At 52.3% G+C, this 24,923-nt stretch overlaps 4 protein-coding genes across 8 annotated transcripts in view; 1 reads left to right on the forward strand and 3 right to left on the reverse strand.

The window, feature by feature from the left end:
* FUS (FUS RNA binding protein) overlaps positions 1 to 1,030 on the reverse strand; it is a 28,029-nt gene extending 26,999 nt beyond the window's left edge. The window contains exon 1 of the mRNA XM_083882237.1: positions 954 to 1,030. Coding sequence (XP_083738363.1) covers positions 954 to 966 — 13 coding nt within the window. The 5' untranslated portion in view covers positions 967 to 1,030. The remainder of the gene's footprint in view (positions 1 to 953) is intronic.
* Positions 1,031 to 4,159: 3,129 nt separating this feature from the next.
* Positions 4,160 to 6,068, forward strand: LOC310921978 (uncharacterized protein). 4 transcript variants are annotated; one of them, XM_083882243.1, is made up of 4 exons: positions 4,160 to 4,428; positions 5,237 to 5,449; positions 5,483 to 5,596; positions 5,627 to 6,068. In XM_083882243.1, the coding sequence occupies exons 1-4, from the start codon at positions 4,167 to 4,169 to the stop codon at positions 5,689 to 5,691; spliced, it is 654 nt and encodes a 217-aa protein (XP_083738369.1). In that variant the 5' UTR covers positions 4,160 to 4,166; the 3' UTR covers positions 5,692 to 6,068. The 4 variants fall into 4 exon arrangements, with proteins under 4 accessions (XP_083738369.1, XP_083738370.1, XP_083738368.1 ...); XM_083882244.1 differs by having other exon boundaries at positions 5,564 to 5,596; XM_083882242.1 differs by having other exon boundaries at positions 5,237 to 5,596.
* A 2,110-nt stretch (positions 6,069 to 8,178) lies between these two features.
* On the reverse strand, positions 8,179 to 19,289 carry BCKDK (branched chain keto acid dehydrogenase kinase; the record flags this gene model as incomplete). 2 transcript variants are annotated; one of them, XM_083882240.1, is made up of 12 exons in its annotated part: positions 19,077 to 19,274; positions 17,566 to 17,634; positions 16,495 to 16,605; positions 15,449 to 15,496; positions 14,620 to 14,739; positions 13,654 to 13,752; positions 13,391 to 13,464; positions 12,453 to 12,602; positions 11,249 to 11,338; positions 9,807 to 9,852; positions 9,398 to 9,507; positions 8,179 to 8,323 (listed from the first exon to the last, which is right to left on the reverse strand). In XM_083882240.1, exons 1-12 carry the CDS (start codon positions 19,257 to 19,259, stop codon positions 8,179 to 8,181), a joined length of 1,245 nt encoding a protein of 414 aa, XP_083738366.1. In that variant the 5' UTR covers positions 19,260 to 19,274. The 2 variants fall into 2 exon arrangements, with proteins under 2 accessions (XP_083738366.1, XP_083738367.1); XM_083882241.1 differs by lacking the exon at positions 9,807 to 9,852 and having other exon boundaries at positions 9,398 to 9,553; positions 12,453 to 12,581; positions 19,077 to 19,289.
* Positions 19,290 to 22,552: 3,263 nt separating this feature from the next.
* On the reverse strand, positions 22,553 to 24,326 carry LOC310921982 (vitamin K epoxide reductase complex subunit 1-like). The gene is made up of 3 exons (XM_083882249.1): positions 24,167 to 24,326; positions 23,335 to 23,444; positions 22,553 to 22,845 (listed from the first exon to the last, which is right to left on the reverse strand). Exons 1-3 carry the CDS (start codon positions 24,319 to 24,321, stop codon positions 22,628 to 22,630), a joined length of 483 nt encoding a protein of 160 aa, XP_083738375.1. The 5' UTR covers positions 24,322 to 24,326; the 3' UTR covers positions 22,553 to 22,627.
* Between the last annotated feature and the right edge of the window lie 597 nt (positions 24,327 to 24,923).

Genomic DNA, 24,923 nt, shown 5'->3' on the forward strand with positions numbered 1-24,923 from the left:
AAATCCACAATAAAAATGAGGGAACTGAATTTTCCCTCCCTCACGGCTGATCTTTTCCGCTTCGCAGGGGAAAAAAACTGACTTTTAACGCCGAAAGTGAAACTTTAAGATTTAATTTTTATTCCGTTGAGGAGTTTTTTATGTTTTAATTGGATTTATTTTGATTTAATTTGATTTAAAGGGGGAAAAAAGACCCGGATGTGTCACTGCGGCAGCGGCGCAGGCGCCACAAAATGGCGGCGGTGGCGCAGAGGCAAAACCACAAAATGGCGGCCGGGGGAAAAAAAACCCCCAAAACTCCAAAAAAACCCCCCAAAATACCCCAAAATCACCCCAAAATTAAAAGAATTGCGTCTTAAATTTAATTTTTTTGTGTTGAAATGGGGGGTTTGGGGTTATTTTTCCCCCTCCCGCTGCAGGCGTGGGGTATCCGGGAGCGGCGCTTTGTTTCGGCCCCCGCCTTGTCCGAGGTAAAAATACCCCCAAAAAAGAGCGGAAATTTGCGATTACGGCTTAAAATGAAAGTGTTTAGCCGTGTTAAGGTGGGGAAATATTAAAAAAGGCAAAAAGAAAAATGAATTAAAAATAAAAAATACAGAAATGAGGCGTGGCGGAAACGGAGCGCCATCAAAATCACACACAGCGCTAATAAAACACACACAGCCCCCAGATCAGCGCTATAATCACCAAAAAAACACAATGAAACGAGACCTTAATTGCAACAATGAACGAGAAAATGACCATTTAACAACGCCATTAGTGAGAAACAACACAACCGAGGCCGTTTTAAGCGAAACCCCCTCAAGATCCACCCCCGGATCGCGCTGGGCTTTGCCCCCCCCGGGTGTTGAGGGGTCCCCGGGTTTAAGGATCGATCTGGGGGTCCCTCCCCGGGGCTCGGCGCTTTTTTCCCGGGGTAAAAAAAGGAGTATCCGGGGGGGGGTTTCCGGTACCGTTGGAGGCCATTGCGGTGCCGCGCGTTCCGCGTCCGCTCCACGTGGCGCCCACAATGAGAGCAGCGCGCGCCCGCCCGCCCTTTTATGGCCTCGGTTGGAATGTTCCACCTGCGGGCTGGGAATGGGGGGGATCGGTGTTTCCCCCTCTGCGGCACCGAGGGTTGGTACGGTCCGGGCGAGAAAAGGGGCGGGGACAGAGCAAAGGGCGGGGAAATGGGCGGGGAAATGGGAGGGGGAAATGGGCGGGGAAATGGGCGGTAAAATGGGCGGGAAATGGGCGGGAAAATGGGCGGGGCGAAGGTGCTTTGGGAACCCTATGGGGACCCTACAGAACCCTATAGAGCCCTCTGGGACCTTATAGAGCCCTACAGAACCCTATAGAGCCCTCTGGGAGCCTATAGAAACCGTACAGATCCCTATAGAGCCCTCTGGGACCTTATAGATCTCTCTGGGAGCCTATAGAGCCCTTTGGGAACATATAGAAACCATACAAAACCCTATAGAGCCCTCTGAGACCCGATAGAACCCTCTGGGAGTCTATAGAGCCCTCTGGAACCCTACAGGGACCCTGCAGAACCCTATAGAAACACTCTGGGGCCCTATAGAAACCCTACAGAAACCCTATTGGGACCCTATAGATCCCTCTGGCGCCCTATAAAAACTTTCTGGGGCCCTATAGAGCCATCTGGGAGCCTATAGAAACACCCTGGGACCCTATAGAATCGATATAGAGCCCTATGGAACCCCTCTGGAACCCTATAGAGGCCTCTGGGACCCTATGGAACCCCTATAGGATCCTATAGAACTCCTATAGGACCCTATGGAACCCCTATAGTCACCTATAGACCCCCGTAAAACCACTGTAGGCACCTATAGGACCCTAAAGGGCCCCTACAGAGCCCCATAAACCCTCATAGGACCCTATCGGACCCCTCTAGAACCCTATAGAACCCCCATAGAACTCTATGGAACCCCCACAGAACCCTATAGGACCCCTACAGAACCCTATGGAACCCTATGGAACCCTATAGGACCCCTATAGAACCCTATAGAACCCCCATAGGACCTTATAGAACCCCCATAGAACTCTATGGAACCCCCATAGAACCCTATGGAACTCCTATAGGGCCCTATAGAACCCTACAAACCCCTCTAGAACCTCTATAAACACCTGTGGGACCCTATAGAGCCCCTATAGGGCCCCATAAACCCCCAAAGAACCATATGGAAGCCTCATAGGACCCTATAGGGTCCCTATAGAACCCTATAGGACCCTCATAGAACCCTATGGAACTGTATAGAACCCCCATAGGACCCTATAGGACCGCTACAGAACCCTATGGAACCCTATGGAACCCTATAGGACCCCTATAGAACCCTATAGAACCCCCATAGGACCCTATGGAACCCCCATAGAACCCTATAATGACCCATAGAACCCTATAATGACCCATAGAACCCTATGGAACCACCACAGGACCCTATAGAACCCTACAAACCCCTCTAGAACCTCTATAACCCCCCATGGGACCCTATAGAGCCCCTATAGAGCCCCATAAATCCCTATGGAGCCCCTATAGGACGCTATAGGACCCCCATAGAACTCTATGGAACCCCCATAGGACCCTATGGAACCTCCATACAACCCTATAGAACCCCTACAAACCCCTCTAGAACCTCTATAACCCCCCAAGGGACCCTATAGAGCCCCTATAGGACCCCATAAACCCCCACAGAGCCCCTATAGGACCCCATAAACTCCTATGGAGCCCCTAAAACCCCTATAGAGCCCCTATGGAGCCCCTATAGGACCCCGGGGGCGGGGCCTATGGCGCCCCTGTGACGTCACGGGGCGTGGCCCGTAAAGGTCGGGGCTGTAAATAGCGGGGGAGCCTATGGGGGACTGGAGTCTATAGGGGACAGGACCTATAGGGGACAGGACAGGACCTACAGGGGCTGTGCGGGGCCCCAGCAGGTACCGGGGGCTCTATAGGGGACGGGGGAGGGGCTCTATAGGGGACAGGAGGATTCTATAGGGGACAGAAGTGTTCTATAGGGGGCAGGGGGGGTTTTTATGGGATAGGGGAGGTTCTATAGGGGATGGGGTGGGTTCTATAGGGGCCAGGAGGGTTCTATAGGGGCCAGGGGAGGTCTATAGGGGACAGACCCCATAGAAGGGGTAGGAGGGGGGTTCTATAGGGGATGGGGTGGGCTCTATAGGGGACAGGTCCCTATAGAGGGTGGGGGAGGGGGATTCTATGGATTCTATAGGGGACAGACCCCATAGAAGGGATGGGGGAAGGGAATTCTATAGGGGACACACCCCTATGGAGGGTGGGGGATTCTATGGAATCTATAGGGGACAGGCCCTATGGAGGGTGGGGGAGGGGGTTCTATAGGGGCTGGGACCCTCCACGGGGTGGGGGAGGGGATTCTATAGGGGACAGGCCCTCTGGAGGGTGGGGGAGGGGTCAGTGGGGCAGCAGGAGGGGGAGGGGCGGCCATGGGGGCGGGCGGGGGGGGGTCCCCTATAGGGGTCACTCCCAGTGTCCACCCCCAGTGTCCAGCCCCAATTCTCAGTGTCCAGTGTCCACTCCAGTGTCCACCCCCAGTGTCCACTCACTGTCCACTCCCAGTGTCCAGCCCCAATTCCCAGTATCCAGTGTCCACCCAGTGTCCATCCCATGTCCACTCACAGTGTCCAGGCCCCATTCCCAGTGTCCAGTGTCCACTCCCAGTGTCCACTCCCAGTGTCCACTCCCAGTGTCCAAAGCCCGTTCCCAGTGTCCACTCCTGGTGTCCATTCCCAGTGTCCAAAACTCACTCCCAGTGTCCACTCAGTGTCCACTCCCGCTGTCCAGCTCCCATTCCCAGTGTCCAGTGTCCACCCTCAGTGTCCACTCCCAGTGTCCAAAACTCATTCCCAGTGTCCACCTGCAGTGTCCACTCAGTGTCCATTCTCAGTGTCCAGTGTCCAGGCCCCATTCCCAGTGTCCAGTGTCCACTCCCAGTGTCCACCCTCAGTGTCCACTCACTGTCCCTGCAGTGTCCACTCACTGTCCACTCAGTGTCCACTCACTGTCCACTCAGTGTCCACTCAGTGTCCACCCCCTGTCCACCGCACTGTCCACTCTGTGTCCACTCAGTGTCCACTCCCTGTCCACTCACTGTCCACTCACTGTCCCCACAGTGTCCCCGCGGTGTCGGGCGATGTCGGCGCTGGAGCGTGTCCGTGGGGGTGGCCGTGGCCTGGATCGCCGCCTGGACTCGGTCCCTGCCCAGGCCCTGCTGAGCGGCCTGAGAGCGGCCGGAGCCGTGTCCGAGCCCGAGGTGGCCGCGCTCGGACGTCCGGGGGGCTCGGGCTGGGCCCGGCGGCTCCGGGCTCTGGCCACGGCCAAAGGGGACTGGACGTGCCAAATCCTGCTCTGTGTCCTGGAGGGGCTGGAGGGGCCGCCCCGGCCGGGGCCTTTCGGTGAGTGACCGCTCCGCTGTCCGGCCGTGTGGTCAGTGGTCACTCCAGGGGTCACTCCAGGGTGTTTTTTTGGGGATATTTTCCCATTTTTCCCAGATTTTTATAACCCTCCCTTCACTGAGTGACCACTCTGATGTCCAGCCGTGTGGTCAGTGTCCAGTGGTCACTCCAGTGGTCACTCCAGGGGTCATTCCATGGTGGGTTTTGGGATATTTTCCCATTTCCCCCAGATTTTTTTCCTGCTTTTTCCATTTTTTCCAATTTTTCCCATTTTCTCCCCAATTTTCCCCAAATTTTCCCAGATTTTTCCCCCAATTTTCCCCCATTTCCCCCCCATTTTTCCCCCAATTTTTCCCCAGTTTTCCCCATTTTTTACCCAAATTTTCCCTAATTTTTCCCTAATTTCCCCCAGATCTTTCAATTTTCCCATTTTTTCCCTGATTTTCCCCATTTTTCCCCCAAATTTTCCCCAGATTTTCCCCCAAATTTTCCCCAATTTTTCCCCAGATTTTTCCCCAATTTTTCCCCAAATCTTCCCATTTTTTCCCAAGATTTTTTCCAGATTTTTCCCCAATTTTTCTCCAGATTTTCCCCCAAATTTTTCCCATTTCCCCCCAAATTTTCCCATTTTTTCCCAAGATTTTTTCCCATTTTTTTCCCCAATTTTCCCCCATTTTTTCCCCGATTTTCCATATTTTTCCCTGCATTTTCTCCCTCCATTTTCCCCCAATTTTCCCCCATTTTCCCCCCAATTTTCCCCCAAATTTCCCCCATTTTCTCCATTTTTTTCCCCGTTTTTTCCCCCCAGATTTCTACAACCCCCAGCGCGACTCGGCGCCCTCGCACCACTCGGACTGTCCGTGCTGCCGGCCGGACACGGAGTGGACACACCACGGACACCCCAAAAACGAGGAAGAAAATCCCAAAAATGAGGGAGAAAACCCCAAAAACGAAGAAGAAAATCCCGAGGATGACGAAGAAAACCCCAAAAATGAAGATGAAGGCCCCGAGGATGATGAAGGTGGAGGTGATGAAGGCCCTGAGGATGATGAAGATCCCAAAAATGAGGAAGAAAACCTCGAGGATGAAGAAGAAAATCCCAAAAATGAGGATGAAGGCCCTGAGGATGATGAAGGTGGTGATGAAGGCCCTGAGGATGATGAAGGAGGTGATGAAGGTGATGAAGGTGGTGATGAAGGTGATGAAGGTGGAGGGGATGAAGGAGGTGATGAAGGTGATGAAGGTGGAGGGGATGAAGATTAGGGGAAGGTGAGGAGGAGGAGGAGGAAGGTGGGGAGGAAGATCATGGAGGTGATGATGATGATGATGATGATGATGATGAATTTTGGGTCAAAAAATGCCCAAAATGGATTTTTGGGCCTCCGTCATGATGATGATGATGATGAAGATGATGAAGGTGACGAATTTTGGGTCAAAAAGTGCCCAAAATGGACTTTTGGGGCTCCATGATGATGATGATGATGATGAAGATTATGATGAATTTTGGATTAAAAAAACCCCAAAATGGACTTTTGGGGCTCCATGATGATGATGATGATGATGAAGATGAAGAATTTTGGGTCAAAAAATGGCCAAAATGGAATTTTGGGCCTCCGTGATGATGATGAAGATGATGAAGGTGACGAATTTTGGGTCAAAAAAATGCCCAAATTGGACCTTTTGCCCCCCCCAGGCCTCCCCCCCCCCCCCCCCCCTCCCCTCCCCCAATAAAGCCCCTCCCCCTCAGCTTTAATGGGGGCGGGGCCTCGTTAATTAACGAGCGTTAATTAATGGGGGGGCAGCAATGGCCGAGGGGTGGGGGAGGGGCGGGTGTGGTCAGTGGCCAAAATGGGCGTGGCCTTGACCCCACAATGGTCACTCTGGGGGCGTGGCCTTGACCCCCACAATGGTCACTCGGGGGGCGTGGCCTTGATCCCCACAATGACCAATGGTCACTCTGGGGGCGTGGCCTTGACCCCCACAATGGTCACTCGGGGGGCGTGGCCTTGACCCCCACAATGACCAATGGTCACTCTGGGGGGGGGTGTGGCCTTGACCTCTATGATGACCAATGGTCACTCTGGGGGCGTGGCCTTGACCCCACAATGGTCACTCTGGGGGCGTGGCCTTGACCCAACAATGACCAATGGTCACTCTGGGGGCGTGGCCTTGACCCAACAATGACCAATGGTCACTCTGGGGGCGTGGCCTTGACCCCAATGATGACCAATGGTCACTCTGGGGGGCGTGGCCTTGACCCCAATGATGACCAATGGTCACTTTGGGGGCGTGGCCTTGACCTCAATGATGACCAATGGTCACTCTGGGGGCGTGGCCTTGACCCCCACAATGGTCACTCTGGGGGGCGTGGCCTTGACCCCAATGATGACCAATGATCACTTTGGGGGCGTGGCCTTGACCCCACAATGGTCACTCTGGGGGCGTGGCCTTGACCCCAATGATGACCAATGGTCACTTCGAGGTTGACCTTGACCACCACGATGACCAATGTCCACTCTGTGTTGAACTGACCTCCATGATGACCAATGGTCACTTTGGGGGCGTGGCCTTGACCTCCATGATGACCAATGGTCACTCTGGGGGGCGTGGCCTTGACCCAACAATGACCAAAACCCAACTTTGGAAGGTTCTCCATCATTTTAATGACCAAAACTCAACGTTTGAAGATTCTCCATGACCTAAAAGTCCAACTTTGGAAGGTTTTCCATGATTTTAACGACCAAAACCCAACTTTGGGAGATTCTCCTTGACCCCAATGACCAAAACCCAACTTTTGATGGTTCTTCTTGGTTTCGATGACAAAAACCCAACTTTGGATGGTTCTCCTTGATTTTAACGATCAAAACCCAACTTTGGAAGGTTCTCCATGACCTTGATGACCAAAAACTCAACTCTGGGCATTTCCTTGGAGAACCTCAATTTAAAAAAGTCCAACTTTAGGAAGTTCTCCACGATTTTAACGACCAAAACCCAACTTTAGAGAGTTCAATGACCTAAAAGTCCAACTTTGGAAGGTTCTCCTTGACCTTGATGACCAAAACCCAACTTGGGGAGGTTCTCCATGATTTCAATGACCCAAACCCAACTCTGGGTGTTCAACCGGAGAACCTCAATTTAAAAAAGTCCAACTTTTTGAGGTTCTCCATGATTTTAATGACCAAAACCCAACTTTAGAGAGTTCAATGACCTAAAAGTCCAACTTTGGGAGGTTCTCCTTGATTTTAATGACCAAAACCCAACTTTGGAAGGTTCTCCATGACCTTGATGACCAAAACTCAACTCTGGGCGTTCAACTGGAGAACCTCAACAGAGAAAGTCCAACTTTTTGAGGTTCTCCATGATTTTAATGACCAAAACCCAACTTTGGAAGGTTCTCCTTGGTTTCAATGACCAAAACCCAACTTTTTGAGGTTCTCCATTACCTTGATGACCCAAACCCAACTTTGGAAGGTTCCCCATGACCTTGATGACCAAAATTCAACTCTGGGTGTTCAACTGGAGAACCTCAACAGAGAAAGTCCAACTTTTTTACGTTCTCCACGGTTTCGATGACCAAAACCCAATTTTTGAGAGTTGTCCATGATTTTAATGACCCAAACCCAACTCTCGAAGGGTTCAACGACCCGAAAGTCCAACTTTGGGGGGTTCTCCAGGCTCACCGTGCCCGTCCCCGGGTCTGGGGGCTCCGTGGGCCCCCGGGGGGGGTTTTGGGGGTCCCCCCGGCCCCCCTCAGATGCGGAAACTCTCGGCTTTGCCGTCGATGTGCCGCAGCCGCAGGTAGACGTCGGTGCCGACGCCCTGCAGGGACTGCAGCACCAGGGAGCCCCCCAGGTACTCGGCGTAGGCGCGCGACGTCGGCAGCCCGAAGCCGAACCTGGATTGAGGGGACATCAGGAATTGCCAAAAATTCAGAAATGTTCCCCAAAAATTAAAAAAAAAAAATTCAAAAATCAAAAATTCCCATAAAAATCCCATCAAATAAGGTAAATCCCTCCCAAAATTTCCACCCAAACCCCCTGAATTTATCCCGAAGCCAAACCTGCGTCGGGGGGACACCGACAGTTGACAAAATTTCAGAAATGTTCCCAAAAAATTGCCAAAAAAAGCAAAAAAAATCCCCAAAAATTCCCCAAAAATTCCATCAAATGTGACAAATCCCCACCAAACCCCAACCTTGGGGCTCTCCCCAATTTGGGGAGGGGTCTCTGAATTTGGGGAGGAGTCCCAGGGAACCCTTAAATCCCCTCAGATCACCCCCAAATTCCCCCCTGGAGACCCCAAAGCCCCTCAAAACCCCCCCAAACTCAACCTTGTGGCTCTCCCTGATTTCCGTAGGGGGTCCCCCATTTTGGGGGTGTCCCCCCAATTTGGGGAGGGGTCCGGGGATTTGGGGAGGGGTCCCTGAATTTGAGGAGGGGTCCCAAAGATGCCCTCAAAGCCCCAATTCCTCCCCTGGAGACCCCAAATCCCCCCTAAACCCCCCAAACTCAACCCTGGGGCTCTCCCCAATTTAAAAAGGGGGTCCCCAATTTGAGGAGGGGTCCCTGAAATTGGGGAGGGGTCTCAGGAAACCCTTAAATCTCCAAACCCACCCTCAAATCCCCTCTAAAACCCCCAAACCCCCTCTAAACCCCCCCAGACTCAACCCTGGGGCTCTCCCCGATTTCCATAGGGGGTCCCTGATTTAAGGAGGGTCCCCCCAGATTTGGGGAGGGGTCCCTGACCCTGGGGGTGTCTCTAATTTGGGGAGGGGTCCCAAGGCTCCCCAAATCCCCCCCAAATCCCCCCTGGAGACCCCAAACCTCCTTTAAACCCCCCCAAACTCAACCCCAGGACTCTCCCCCATTCCAGTGGGGGGTCCCCCCATTTCAAGGGTGCCCCCCCCAATTTGAGGAGGGGTCTGGGGATTTGAGGAGGGGTCTCCCCAATTTGGGGAGGGGTCCCTGACCCGTGCATGGGCCCGGGCTGGCCGCTGGCGTCCATCAGGGTGCGGAAGGGCCCCCCCAGGCGCGGGTCCTGCGCGCTGGCCTCGGCCGTGCTGAAGTGGTACTCGGTCACCTTGTCCAGGAGGTCATGAGGGATGCCCCCGCCACGGTCTGAGATCCTGGGGACAGCAGGGGACATTTGGGGACACTTTGGGGGCTTTGGGGACACTTTGGGGACATTTGGGGACATTTCAGAGACTTTGGGACACTTGGGGACTTTGGGATATTGGGGACATTGGGTTTGTCCAGGAGGTCATGGGGGATGCCACCGCCCCGGTCTGAGATCCTGGGGACACCAGGGGACATTTGGGGACACTTTGGGGGCTTTGGGGACACTTTGGGGACACTGGTGACATTGTGGTACTCGGTCACCTTGTCCAGCAGCTCGTGGGGGATGCCCCCGCCACGGTCTGAGATCCTGGGGACACCAGGGGACATTTTGGGGACATTTGGGGACATTTCAGAGACTTTGGGGACAATCTCGGGGCGTTTGGGGACACTTGGGGACACTGGTGACGTTGTGGTACTCGGTCACCTTGTCCAGGAGGTCATGGGGGATGCCACCGCCACGGTCTGAGATCCTGGGGACACCAGGGGACATTTTGGGGACATTTTGGGGGCTTTGGGGACACTTTGGGGACATTTGGGGACATTTCAGAGACTTTGGGACACTTGGGGACTTTGGGGTATTGGGGACATTGGGTTTGTCCAGGAGGTCATGGGGGATGCCACCGCCCCGGTCTGAGATCCTGGGGGGACATTGGGGGACAATCTGGGACATTTTGGGGACATTTGGGGACACTTTGGGGACATTTGGGGACATCTGGGGACATTTGGGGACATTTTGGAGATGCTTTGGGGACACTTGGGGACACTTTGGGGACTCTTTGTGACACTTTAGGGACATTGGGGACACTTTGGGGACACTTTGGGGGCTTTGGGGATGTTTGGGGACAATCTGGGGGCGTTTGGGGACACTTGGGGACACTTTGGGACATTGGGGATATCAGGGATGTTGGGGGAGGTTATGGACATTGGGGACAATTTGGGGATATTTGGGGACATTGGGGACACTTTGGGGATGTTTGGGGACACTTTGGGGTATCAGGGACACTTTGGGGACACTTTAGGGACATTGGAGACACTTTGGGGACATTTTGGGGGCTTTGGGGACACTTTGGGGACACTGGTGACATTGTGGTACTCGGTCACCTTGTCCAGGAGCTCGTGGGGGATGCCCCCGCCACGGTCTGAGATCCTGGGGACACATCAGGGGACATTTGGGGACACTTTGGGGACATTTTAGGGGCTTTGGGGACATTTGGGGCTATTTTGGGGGCTTTGGAAACGTCTGGGGACACTTTGGGGACTTTGGGACATGGGGGAGATCAGGGACATCGAGGACTCTTTGAGACATTGGGGGTGTCAGGGGTGTTTGGGACACTTGGGGACATTTGGGGACACTTTGGGGACATTTTAGGGACATTGGGGACACCCTGGTGACCCCCTGGGGACACTGAGGACACTTTGGGGACCCTTTGGGGACATTGGGGACACCCTGGTGACCCCCTGGGGACACTGAGGACACTTTAGGGACCCCCTGGGGACACCTTGGGGACATTGGGGACATTGGGGACACTGGGGACATTGGGAACCCTTTAAAGACCCTTTGAGGATATTGTGGGAACCCTTTGGGGACACCCTGGGGACACTTGGGGACACTGAGGACCCCCTGGTGACCCTTTGGGGACACTTGGGGACACTTGAGGACACTTTGGGGACATGTGGGGACACTCAGGGGACACTTTGTGTACCGTATGACGAGGTCGATGTCGTTGTTGGCGATGGTCACCACGATGTCGGGGACGTTGTAGGGCGTGTCCAGGTGTGACTCCATGGTGGCCCTGGGGACACAGAGGGTCACCCCAAAATGTCACCAGGGGTCACCCCAAAGTACTCCAAAATTCCCCCGAAATTTCCCCCCAAAATTTCCCCAAAATTCCCCCAAAATTTCCCCAAAATTTCCCCAAAATTTCCCCAAAATTCCCCCCCAAATCCCCTGAAAATGTCCCCAAAATTCCCCTGAAATTTCTCTAAAATTCCCCAAAATTTCCCCCCAAAATTTCCTCAAATCCCCCCAAAATTCCCCCAAAATTTCCCAAAAATCCCCCCAAAAATTTTCCCAAAATTCCCCCCAAATCCCCCAAAAATGTCCCCAAAATCCCCTGAAAATGTCCCCAAAATCCCCCCCAAAATTTTCCCAAAATTCCCCCCAAATCCCCCAAAAATGTCCCCAAAATCCCCCCAAAAATTTTCCCAAAATTCCCCCCAAATCCCCCCAAAATTTCCCCAAAATTCCCCTGAAATTTCCCCAAAATTCCCCCCAAATCCCCTGAAAATGTCCCCAAATTTCCCCTGAAATTTCCCCAAAATTTCCCCAAAATCCCCCCAAAATTTCCCCAAAAATTCCCCTGAAATTTCCCCAAAATTTCCCCAAAATCCTCCCAAAATTTCCCAAAATTCCCCCAGATTCCCCAAACGTCACTGGGGTCACCAAGGAACCCCAAATTCCCCAAAATTCCCTCAAAGTTCCCCCAAATTTCCCCAAAGTCCTTCAATTTTCCCCCCAAATGATTCTAAAATCCCCCCAAATCCCTCAATTTTCCCCCAAACCTCCTCAAAATTCCCAAAAATTTCCCTAAAATCCCCCAAAATTGCCCTTAAGATCCCCCAAAATGGCCCCAAAATCACCCAAAATGGCCCCAAAAATCCCTCAAAATTTCCCAAAAATCCCCCAAAATTTCCCAAAAATCCCCCAAAATTTACCTAAAATCCCCCAAAAATCCCTCAAAACGGCCCCAAAATGGCTCTGAAATCCCCCAAAATTGACCTAAAAATCCCCCTAAAATCCCCAAAATTGCCCCAAAAACAGCCCCAAGATCACCCAAAATGCCCCAAAATTCCTCAAACTCCCCCAAAATGTCCCAAATTCCCCGGAATTCCCCCAAATTCCGTCACCTCATGGCGTTTTTGAGCAGCTCGGGCAGGACGTAGTCCAGGGGCAGGGGGATGAAGGGGAACCGCGCGGCCACGTGGCCGTTGATGCGCACCCGGGGGGCGTTCCCGTACTGGTGCTCACACAGGCGCCTGGGGACAGGTGAGACACACCTGAGACACACCTGAGACAGGTGTGACACACCTGTGTGACCTCACCTGTCACCTACAGTCACCTATGGACACCTACAGTCACCTACAGTCATCCTGTGTAACCTCTGTCATTGCTGCACCTGGGGGTGTTCTCATACTTGTGTTCACATAAACGTCTGTGGGACAGCTGAGATACACCTGAGACACCTGTGACACACCTGTGACACCTGTCCCGACACCTACAGTTACCTAGAGTCACTCAGTATCACCCTCTGTCATGTCGTCATTGATGCACACAGGTGTTCACACAAACACCTGGGGACAGGTGAGACACACCTGTGTGAGCTCCCTCACCTGTGTGAACTCCCTCACCTGGCAGCCACAGTCACCTGTTGTCAACTGGTGTCTGCTGTGTCCTCCCAGGTGTGTCCCAGGTGTGTCCCCAGGTGTGTCCCAGGTGTCCCCAGGTGTGTCCCAGGTGTGTCCCCAGGTGTGTCCCAGGTGTGTCCCAGGTGTCCCCAGGTGTGTCCCCAGGTGTGTCCCCAGGTGTGTCCCCAGGTGTGTCCCAGGTGTGTCCCAGGTGTCCCCAGGTGTGTCCAGGTGTGTCCCAGGTGTGTCAGGTGTCCCCAGGTGTGTCCCCAGGTGTGTCCCCAGGTGTCTCAGGTGTCCCCAGGTGTGTCCCCAGGTGTGTCCCAGGTGTCCCCAGGTGTCTCAGGTGTCCCCAGGTGTCTCAGGTGTGTTCCCAGGTGTCCCAGGTGTCTCAGGTGTCTCAGGTGTCTCAGGTGTCCCAGGTGTGTCAGGTGTCTCACCTGGCAAAGTCCACCCATTTCTCGATGAGTTTCTTGGGGCTCAGGCGGGTGCAGATGATGCCGACGAAATCCGGCTGCGAATTCGGGGGGGAAAAGCAGGAAAACCAGGAAAAAGTGGGATTACCTGGGGACCTGCCCCACCTGTGCAGGTGAGTGACACACCTGTGCGGCCAGGTGAGCTCACCTTGTCCTCGTGCAGGGCCAGGTGATCTATGGGGATCTATAGGGACCTCCAGGTGACACACCTGGCCAGGTGAGCTCACCTTGTCCTCGTGCAGGGCCAGGTGATGAGCCGCCAACATCCTCATCCCCAGGCGGGACGTCAGAGTCTTGTCCAGGAACGGCCGCAGCAGCCGCTCGTCCTGACAGGTGACACAGGTGAGATTGGACAGGTGAGACAGGTGAGACAGGTGAGACATGGACAGCTGAGATAAGGACAGGTGAGATTAGACAGGTGAGATTGGACAGGTGAGATTGGACAGGTGAGATATGGACAGGTGAGATTGGACAAGTGAGATTGGACAGGTGAGATTGGACAGGTGAGATTGGACAGGTGAGATATGGACAGGTGAGATTGGACAAGTGAGATTGGACAGGTGAGACATGGACAGGTGAGATTGGACAGGTGAGATTGGACAGGTGAGACGTGGACAGGTGAGATATGGACAGGTGAGATATGGACAGGTGAGATTGGACAGGTGAGACATGGACAGGTGAGACATGGACAGGTGAGATATGGACAGGTGAGATTGAACAGGTGAGACATGGAGAGGTGAGATATGGACAGGTGAGACATAGACAGGTGAAACATATCAACAAGACAGGTGGGACTTCCCGTGTGTACAGGTGTATCTGAGGTGTGACCCAGGTGAGGTTACCTGTCCCAGGTGTATCCCACATGTCTGTGGGTGTATCTCAGGTGTGTGTGTGTTATCACAGGTGTGTCCCAGGTGAGGTTACCTGTCCCAGGTGAGGTTACCTGTCCCAGGTGTGGTTACCTGGTTCAGGTGTATCACAGGTGTACACAGGTGTATCACAGGTGAGGTTACCTGTCCCAGGTGAGGTTACCTGTCCCAGGTGAGTTACCTGGATGTGTCTCCGGCACTCCCTCAGCCCCTCGGCCAGCAGGGGATGTATCCCAGGTGTGTGTGTGTTATCACAGGTGTACACAGGTGTGTCTCAGGTGAGTTACCTGTCCCAGGTGTGGTTACCTGTGCCAGGTGAGTTACCTGGATGTGTCTCCGGCACTCCCTCAGCCCCTCCGCCAGCAGCGTCACCACGTCCTTGTGATCCTCCAGCAGCTGCCGCAGCAACGCGCAGTACTGGGACTCGTCACTGCGCACCTGGATCTGCACAGGTGAGACAGGTGTGTTCCCAGGTGTGTCCCCAGGTGTGTCTCCAGGTGTCCCAGGTGTCTCAGGTGTCTCAGGTGTGTCCCAGGTGTCCCCAGGTGTGTCCCCAGGTGTGTCTCCAGGTGTCCCAGGTGTCTCAGGTGTCCCAGGTGTCCCAGGTATCCCCAGGTGTGTCCCAGGTGTGTCCCCAGGTGTGTCCCAGGTGTGTCCCAGGTGTGTCCCAGGTGTGTCTCAGGTGTGTCCCAGGTGTCCCCAGGTGTCCCCAGGTGTGTCCCCAGGTGTGTCCCCAGGTGTGTCCCAGGTGTGTCCCCAGGTGTCCCCAGGTGTGTCCCAGGTGTGTCCCAGGTGTCCCAGGTGCCCCCAGGTGTGTCTCAGGTGTGTCCCAGGTGTGTCCAGGTGTGTCCCAGGTGTCCCCAGGTGTCCCCAGGTGTGTCCCCAGGTGTGTCCCCAGGTGTGTCCCAGGTGTGTCCCCAGGTGTGTCCCAGGTGTGTCCCAGGTGTGTCCCCAGGTGTGTCCCCAGGTGTGTCCCCAGGTGTGTCCCAGGTGTCCCCAGGTGTCCCAGGTGTGTCCCAGGTGTGTCCAGGTGTGTCCCAGGTGTGTCCCAGGTGTGTCCCAGGTGTCCCAGGTGTGTCCCCAGGTGTGTCCCCAGGTGTGTCTCAGGTGTGTCCCCAGGTGTGTCCCCAGGTGTCTCAGGTGTGTCACTCACCGGAGGGAAGTCACTCAGTTTTTGGAAGGCTCGGATGTAGAGCTCGTGCTGGGAGAAGGAACAAAATCAAAATTTAGGGAAAAAACCCAAATTTTGGGATTTTTCCCTGAAATTCTGGAATTTTTCCTGGGAATTTCGAGATTCTTGAGAATTTGTGGGTTTTTCCCCGAAATTTTGGGATTTTCCCTGGAATTTTGGGATTATTCCTCAGGATTTTTCCAGGATATTTTAGGATTTTCCCCAGAAATTCTGGGATTTTCCCACTGGAATTTTGGGAGCTTTCCCAGAAATTTCAGGATTTTTTTTCCCAGGAATTTTGGGGATTTTTCCCAGGAATTTTTGGGATTCTTGAGAATTTGGACATTTTTCCCTGGAATTTTGGGATTTTTCCCTTGAAATTTCACCAATTCCGCCCAGAATTTCCCATTTTCTCAGGGATTTTTGGGATTTTTCTCAGAAATTCTGGGATTTTTTTTGGAATTTCAGGATCCCCCAAATATTTCGGGATTCCCCCTGAAATTCTGAGATTTTCCTTGGGAATTTTGGGATTTTTTTCTGGAAATTTTGCAATTTTTTCCTCTCAAAACTTCGCTGATTCCACCCAAAATTTCTGATTTTCTCAGGGATTTTTTTGGGAATTTCGGGATTTTTCCGAGAATTTCAGGATCCCCCAAATATTTTAGGATATTCCCAAAAATTTGGGGATTTTTTCCCCTGAAATTCTGAGTTTTTCCCCCCGAAATTTTGCGATTTTTCCCCTCAAAACTTCACCGATTCCGCCCAAAATTTCCGATTTTTTTGGGGATTTTTTGGGGAATTTCTGGATTTTTCTGAGAATTTCAGGCTCCCCCAAATATTTTAGGATTTTCAGCAAAAAAATTTGGGATTTTTCAAGGGGATTTTGGGATTTTTCACTGAAAATTTCGCGATTTTTCCCCTCGAAACTTCACAGATTCCGCCCAGAATTCCCGATTTTCTCGGGGTTTTTTTTGGGAACGTCGGGATTTTTTTGGGAATTCCAAATTCCCAGTTTATTTTGCTCTCACCACGTGCAGGATGGTGGGGTTGCAGCCGATGATGAAGGGCAGGTTGCGGAACCCCTGGATCCGGTGGGCGATTCTCACGGGCAGCTCCTGCTGCAGGTACCGGGCGCTTTTCTGCACCAAAAAACCACAAATTTCGGGACATTTCCAAAATTTTTATCACTTTTTTAACCCCTTCATGAGTTTCTGGGGTGTTGGAAACCCCAAAATTGGTTTTTGAACATGAATTTTTGGGGTTTTTTTAGGGGAAAATTAGAAAATTCCGACGCGGAATTTTGGAGGGTTTTTTTGTGGTTTTTTTTGATCCAAATTTTTGGGTTTTTTCCCTCAAAATTCTCCCAAATTTCTGAGTTTTGGGACCCCAAACCCTCAAATTCCTCCCAAGTTTCTGAATTTAGGGTTTCAAATGCTCAAATTCCTCCCAAATTTCCAAATTTTGGAACCCCAAACCCTCAAAATCCTCCCAAATTCTCCAAATTTTTGGGAAATCACCCAAATTTTTGGAAAACCAACCTCAAAATCCTTCCAAAATTTCTGAATTTTGAGACCCTAAACCCTCAAAATCCTCCTAAATTCCCCAAATTTTGGGAAATCACCCAAATTTTTGGAAAACCAACCTCAAAATCCTCCAAAATTTCCAAATTTTGGGCCCCTAAATCTCAAAATCCTCCCAAATTCCCCAAATTTTGGGGATTCCTCTCAAATTTCACCCTCAATATTTTGGGGACCCTCAAAATCCCCCAAAATTTTGGGAAATTCCCCAAAATCCTCCCAAAATTCCCCAAATTTTGGAGATTTCCCCTCAAATTTCACCCCCAAAATGCCCCAAAATTTTGGAAAATGACCCCAAAATCCTTCCAAACTCCCAAAATTTTGGAAAATTCCCCAAATTTTAGGAATTCCCACCCCAAAATCCTCCCAAATTCCCCAAATTTTGAGGCTTCCCCTCAAATTTCACCCCCAAAATTTTGGGAAATCACCCCAAAACCCTCCCAAACCCCCCAAAATTTTGGGAAATCATCCCAAATCCTCCCAAATTTTTGGAAAATGCCCCAAATTTGGGCTCCCCCTCACCAGGATGTGGCTCCCGTCCTGGGACCGTCCCGAGTACAACATCGTGGTCGGGGTCAGGCGAACCGAGGGCTGAAATTGGGGGGAAAAAATGGAGATTTTGGGGTTTCTGAACTTATCCTAAATCAGAGATTTATCCTAAAATTGGTCCTAAAAGGGTTTCAAAATCGGTTCTAAAATGGTCCCAAAATCAGATGGAAAATGGGCCAAAATTCACTTAAAAATGGTCAAAAAAAACCCTAAAAAGGTTCCAAAATTCTCCCCAAAATACCCCAAAATGGCCCCGAAATTCTCCCCAAAAAAGTCCCAAATTCCCCCTAAAAAAGGTCCCCAAACCCCCCCAAAATCTCTCTAAAATTCCCCCCAAAATGTCCCAAAATTCTCCCAAATCACCCTAAAATTCCCCCCCAAAAGAAGTCCCAAAATTGACCCCAAAAGGTCCCAAAATCCCCCCAAAATTCCCCCCAAATTCCTCTAAAATTCCCCTAAAAAAGGCCCCAAAATTTACCCCAAAATGGCCCCAAAATCCTTCCCCAATCGCCACAAAATTCCCTTAAAAATGGCCATAAAATTGACCCAAAATCCCCCAAAAATTAATTAAAAAAACCCCTCAAAATCCTCCAAAATGGCCACAAAATTCCCCCCCAAATTCCCCCCAAAAAAGGCCCCAAAATTTACCCCAAAAAGATCCCAAAATTCCCCCAAATTTGGCCTAAAATTCCCCCCAAATGGTCCCAAATTCCCATAAAATTCCCCCCAAAAATGGCCCCAAATCCCTCCCAAACTGCTCCAAATCTGAGGGAAATTTGGGGAAGGGTCTCCCCGGATTTTGGGATAATTTGGGGCGGGGTCTCGGGGTAATTTGGGGCGGGGTCTCACCCTCTCTGACCCCAAAATTCCCCCAAATAACCCCCAAATTCCCCCCAAATCACCCCCAAAATGACCCCAAATCCCCCCCAAACCGGCGGGAATTTTTGGGCAATTTGAGGAGGGGTCTCGGGGTATTTTGGGGAGGGGTCTCATCCTCTGTGTCCACATCTCTTGACCTTAAATGGCTCCAAAATCCCCCCCAAATTCCCCCCAAATCACCCCCAAATGACCCCAAACCGGCAGGAATTTTGGGGCGGGGTCTCCCCGTATTTTTGGGAATTTGGGGAGGGGTCTCGGGGTAATTTGGGGAGGGGTCTCACCTTCTCTGACCCCAAAATCCCCCCAAATAACCCCCAAAATCCCCCTAAATCACCCTGAAATGACCCCAAATTGGCGGGAATTTTTTGGCAATTTGAGGAGGGGTCTCGGGGTAATTTGGGGAGGGGTCTCGGGGTAATTTGGGGAGGGGTCTCGGGGGTAATTTGGGGAGGGGTCTCACCCTCTCTGACCCCAAAATCCCCCCCAAATCCCCCCCAAAATGACCCCAAATGACCCCAAACCGGCGGGAATTTTTGGGAAATTTGGGGAGGGGTCTCGGGGTAATTTGGGGAGGGGTCTCGGGGTATTTTGGGTCGGGGTCTCACCTTCTCGGCGGCCGCATCGATGGCGGGCTGGTGGTAGAAGGAGGTGACGGCCTTGCAGCGCTCCCGGGCCAGCTCTGTGGGGGTGGGGGCGGGGGTCGCGGTGGGGGTGGGGGTCTGGTCGGCGGCGGCGCGGGCGGGGGCGCGGGGGGCGCGGGGGGCGCGGGGGGCGGCCCCGCCCCGCATTCCCCCCCCCAGAACGCGCCGCAGCATCTCCTGGGGACAGGAAAGGGTTAATGGGGGTCAGGGGTCCACACCCCCAAATTTAGAGGGGGGTCTTGGGGTTGGTTGGAGTGAGAGACCCCAAAAATCGCCCCCAAAATGGCTTTGGGATGCACCAAGTGACCCCCAAAATCTTCCCAGGAATCAGCTCAGGGATCCCAAAATCCCCCTCAAGGACCCCTAAAATCTCCCCAAAAAATTCCATCAGGACTCCCCCCAGGGACCCAAAAAAAAAAAAAACCCAAAAAACCCCTCAGGACCCCCCTCAGGGACCCCAAAACCTCCCCCAAAAATCTCCCTCAAGGACCCCAAACCCCCCCCCAAAAAAAACCCTCGGAAACCCCCTCAGAGACCCCAAAAATCCCCCTCAAGGACCCCAAAAATGCCCCTCAAAGACCCCAAACTCCCCCCCAAAAAAACCCCAAAATCCCCCTCAAGGACCCCAAACCCCCCCAAAAAAAATCCCTCAGGACTCCCTCCAGGGACCCCAAAAAAATCCCCCCAAAAAATCCCCCTCAAGGACCCCAAAAACCCCCCAAAATCCCCCTCAAAGAACCCAAACCCTCCCAAAAAAATCCCTCAAAAAAACCCTCAAGGACCCCCTAAAACCCCCTAAAAAAAATCCCTCGGGAACCCCCTCAGAGACCCCAAAAATCCCCCAAAAAATCCCCCTCAAGGACCCCAAAAAAACCCCCCAAAAAAACCCCAAAAACCCTCAAGACTCTCCCCAGGAATCCCAAAATCCCCCCCCAAAAAAAACCCTCAAGGACCCCAAAATAGAAACTCAGAAGGTCCAGAATCCCCAAAAAATAAGAATTTAAATGTCTGAAACCCACTTTTTTATATCAAAATCCCTCAAAAAATGCTCCAAAATCACTTTTTCCCCTCAGAATTCCTTCAAAATAAAAACTCTGAAGGGCTAAGATCCCCAAAAATAAGAATTTAAGTGTCTAAAATCCACTTTTTTATATCAAAATCCACCCAAAACCTTTTCTAAACCACTTTTTCCCCTCAGAATTCCTTCAAAATAAAAACTCTGAAGGGCTAAGATCCCCAAAAATAAGAATTTAAGTGTCTAAAATCCACTTTTTTATATCAAAATCCATCCAAAAGTTTTCCAAAATCACTTTTTCTCCTCAGAATTCCTCTAAAATAAAAACTCTGAATGTCCAGGACCCCAAAAAAAGAGGATTTAACTTCCAGAATTCCTTTTTTACCTCAAAAATCCCTCCACAACTCATTTTTCACCTCAAAAAACTCCCAAAAATCGTTCCGGGATCCCTTTTTCTCCTCAGAATTTCCCCAAAATAGAAACTGAAAATGTCCTAAACCCCCAAAAAATTGTATTTAAGTGTCTATAACCCCTTTTTTACTTCAAAATTGCCTCAAAACCGTTCCACGACTCTGTTTTCCCCTCAGAATTCCCTCAAAAACTGCACCGGGACCCCTTTTACCCCTCAGAGTTTCCCCAAAATAGAAACTGGGAAGGTCCAGAACGCCCCAAAATTGTATTTAAGTGTCCAGAACCCCTTTTTTACTTCAAAATCACCCCAAAAATCGCTCCAATACTCAGTTTTCCCCTCAGAATTCCCTCAAAACCAACTCCGGGATCCCTTTTTCACCTCAGAGTTTCCCCAAAATAGAAACTGAAAATGTCCTAAACACCCCAAAAGAGGCTTTAAGTGTCCAGAATTCCTTTTTTAATATCAACATTTCCCCAAAACCGTTCCAAGACCCCTTTTTCACTTCAGAAAACCCCAAATAAACACTCCGGGACCCCTTTTTCTCCTCAGAGTTGCCCCAAAATAGAAACTGGGAACCTCCGGAGCGCCCCAAAATTGTATTTAAGTGTCCAGAACCCCTTTTTTACTTCAAAATCTCCCAAAAAACTCCTCCACGACCCCATTTTCCCCTCAGAATTCCCTCAAAAGCCACTCCAGGACCCCTTTTTCCCCTTTAACCCCGCTCCGTCCCCACCTCTCCGCCGTCCCTTCTCCCCAAGCCCCGCGTCCCAAACACAACCCCGGTGTCCGGACTCTCCTTTCCCCCCTTCCATTTCCGCCCTCAAAACCCTTTCAATTTCTGCCCCAAAACCCCTCGATTTTGCCTCAAAACACCCCCTGAACTCTGCCCCAATTTTTTATTTTTACACACCAGCGGCCGCGGGGCCTCAGCGGCGCCTCCCCGGGCTGGGTTTGGCGATGGATTCGCCCGTTCCCCGCCCCCGGAGCGGCTCCCCCCGCGTTCCCTTAAGGGTGGTACGGTCCGAGCTCACTGCGCATGCGCGGCGGGAAAATGGCGCCCCCTCGTGGATGGAGGTGAAACGTGAGGGGAGGAAAAAGGCGGGAAAGTGGCGCCCCCTGGCGGCCGGAGGTGAGGCGGGAAAAGTGGCGGGAAAGTGGCAGGAAATCGATTTTTATTTTATTTTAGGGAAAAAAAATGGATTTTTTGGTCTTTTCTGAGGGGAAAGCGGCGCCCCCTGGCGGCCGGAGATGAGGCGTGAGGGGGAAAGCGGCGGGAAATAGATTTTTATTTTATTTTAGGGGGGAAAAAAAGAGATTTTTGAGTCTTTTATGAGGGAAAAGCGGCGCCTTTTAGCGGCCGGAGATGAGGCGTGAGGGGGAAAGTGGCGGGAAATTGATTTTTATTTTATTTTAGGGAAAAAAAAAGGGATTTTGGGGTCTTTTCTGAGGGGAAAGCGGCGCCCCCTGGCGACTGGAGGTGAGGCGTGAGGGGGAATCGATTTTTATTTTTTATTAAGGGGTAAAAAAGGGATTTTTGGGTCTTTAACGCTGTTTTTGGTCAGTTAAGTGTCACTTTCAGTCACTTTAATGCCGTTTTTGACCCATTTAATGCCATTTTTGACCCATTTCAGACACTTTAATGCAACATTTGGTCACTTTAATGCCATTTCTGACCCATTTAATGCCACTTTTGACCCATTTAATGCTATTTTTGGTCACTTTCATGTAACTTTTGATCCATTTATTGCTATTTTTGACCCATTTAATGCCATTTTCGACCCATTCAATGCCATTTCTGACCCATTTAATGCCATTTTTAACCCATTAATGTAACTTTTACTCCTTTTAATGCCATTTTTTGACCCAATTAATGCCACTTTTGACTCATTTCAGTCATTCCAATGTAACTTTTCCTCCATTTACCGTAACTTCACCTCCCCGTGCCCCAATTTTGGGCAGATTTCAGCCATTTTTGGGCAGATTTCAGCAGGTTTTGGGTGGATTTGAGCCATTTTTGGGTGGATTTCAGCCATTTTTGGGCGGATTTGAGCCATTTTTGGGCGGATTTGAGCCATTTTTGGGCAGATTTCAGTCCATTTTGGGTGTATTTTTGCCGTTTCCGTGCCGTCTCCACCTTTGCAGGTTGATGGCCAGCAGGGCCAGGTTGAGGCCGTAGGTGCTCAGGCACACCAGGCACAGGTCCCGCAGCCCGAAGAGCAGCACGGCCCCGAGCCACAGCGAGGCCAGCGCCGAGGCCACCGACGTCCCCAGCAGGGTCAGCGAGGCCGCCCGTGTGTGACACCTGCCTGGGGGGACACCAGAGTGTCCCCAAAATGTCCCCAAGACATTCCCAGTGTCCACAAAGTGTTCGCAGAGTGTCACCAGTGTCACCAGGGTGTCCCCAGTTTGTCCCCAAGGCATTCCCATTGTCCCCAGTGCATTTCTAGTGTCCTTCAGTGTCTCCCCAATGTCCCCAAAGTGTCCCCAATTTGTCACCAGGGGCTCCCGGTCCCCTCCCAGTCCCCTCCCAGTCCCTCCCAGTATAACCCAGTCCCTCCCAATCCCTCCCAATCCCTCCCAGTCCCCTCCCAATCCCTCCCAGTCCCTCCCAGTCCATCCCAATCCCTCTCAGTCCATCCCAATCCCTTCCCAGTCCCTCCCAGTCCCTCCCAGTATAACCCAGTCCCCTCCCAGTCCCTCCCAGTCCCCTCCCAATATAACCCAGTCCCTCCCACTCTCCTCCAATCCCCTCCCAGTCCCCCCCAGTATACCCCAGTCCCCGCAGTTCCCATTACCCAGCAGCCCCTGCAGCAGGTAGAAGACCAGCCCGAAGGCGCCGTTGGGGACGTTCACGGGGCTGTCCTTGCCCAGCACCGGCTCCACCAGGCCCAGGCCACGCCCCCACCTGAAAAAGGGGCGTGGTTTAGCTGGGACACGCCCGCAAACCCACAAAGACACGCCCACTTTCCCATATTTGGTGTGGGCAGGCAGATAAGCCACGCCCCTTCTTGCTGTTTAAGCCACACCCACAGCTCCTATTGGTGCTGTCATGATAAACCACGCCTCCTTGGCTAAGCCACGCCCATTTAGTTAAGCCACGCCCCCTTGGCTAAGCCACGCCTTTCTTAATATCCATATATTGTTGTGGTTAGGTTAAGCCACGCCTCCTTGAGTAAACCACTCCCCTTAACTAAGCCACGCCCCCTGGCTAAACCACGCCCTTAATACCCATATATGGTTGTGGTTAAGCTAAGGCACGCCCCCAAGGGTCATATATGAATTTAATTAACATAAGCACTGCCACATACACATATATTCAACCACATATGGAACTAACATGAAAGTAATTAACCTAGTTAACCTAACCAACATATGGAACTAATTAACCTAAACTCTATATATGGATCTAATTAACATAAGCCCCGCCCCTTTAACCAAGCCACGCCCAATTCCCGTTATAGCTCCAAAGCCCCGCCCCTTTCCCCTCACAGCCCCGCCCCACAGCGCCCCCTAGCGGCCCGCCCTTTCCCCTCACCGCCATTGGCCGCCGCCACGCCAAAGCCCCGCCCACCCCCAAGCCCCGCCTCCTCCTCCCGTTCCTCCCGGGACATTTCCCGGCGCTTTTACCGGGACGAGAACACCCGTGTGCAGGACACTGAAGGCGCCAGGTCGCAGGCGGCGCGGTACGAGGGATCCTCGGCCGCCCGGTGCTCAACGTGAAGCGCGTACAGCGACAGCGCCACTCCGGCAGCGCACAGCGCCAGCCGCAACAACGCCGCCATCGCTACGCCCCCATTGGGCGGCGCCGCTGCCGCTCCCGCCTTTCCTTTCCGCTGATTGGCCGGCGGGCGGTAACGCCCCGCCCGCTTTCCGGTAAACACCGCGGGGGTTGATGGGAGTTGTAGTTTCGCGCCGTGAGGGGGAAGGAGGAAGGGCGGGAAACAAAAATGGCGGGAGCGGCGCGGAGGCGGCGGGCGGGAGCGGAGTGAGGGCTCGGGCCCGGTCCCGGAGGATCGGAGCCCCCCCGGGGGCGGCGGGGGAAGGCCGGGGGTCGGTGAGTGAGGCCCGGGGGGGTCGCGGGGGGGCGGAAACCGGAGGGGATTGAATTGAGGGGGGGGGCGTGGTGACGTCACGGGCAAGATGGCGGCGGGGTGTGAGGGGAGGGAGGAGACCCTCAGGGAGAGCGGCGGGAAATTTCGGGAAATGTTGCGAAATGTTGGGAAATGTTGCGAAATTTGGAGTGAGGTCCCCTCAGGGATGGAAATTAGAGCGCTGGGATCATCCCCGGGATCAAACTGGGAGCCCTGGGATCAAACTGGGATTTTTCCACCGAATTTTCCTCTCTAATTATTAATATTTGTTTTCCTTTTTTCTATTTTTTCTC

Source organism: Zosterops lateralis, assembly GCF_965231275.1.
Source record: "Zosterops lateralis genome assembly, chromosome: 39".
In the NCBI taxonomy this organism is placed as follows: domain Eukaryota; kingdom Metazoa; phylum Chordata; class Aves; order Passeriformes; family Zosteropidae; genus Zosterops; species Zosterops lateralis.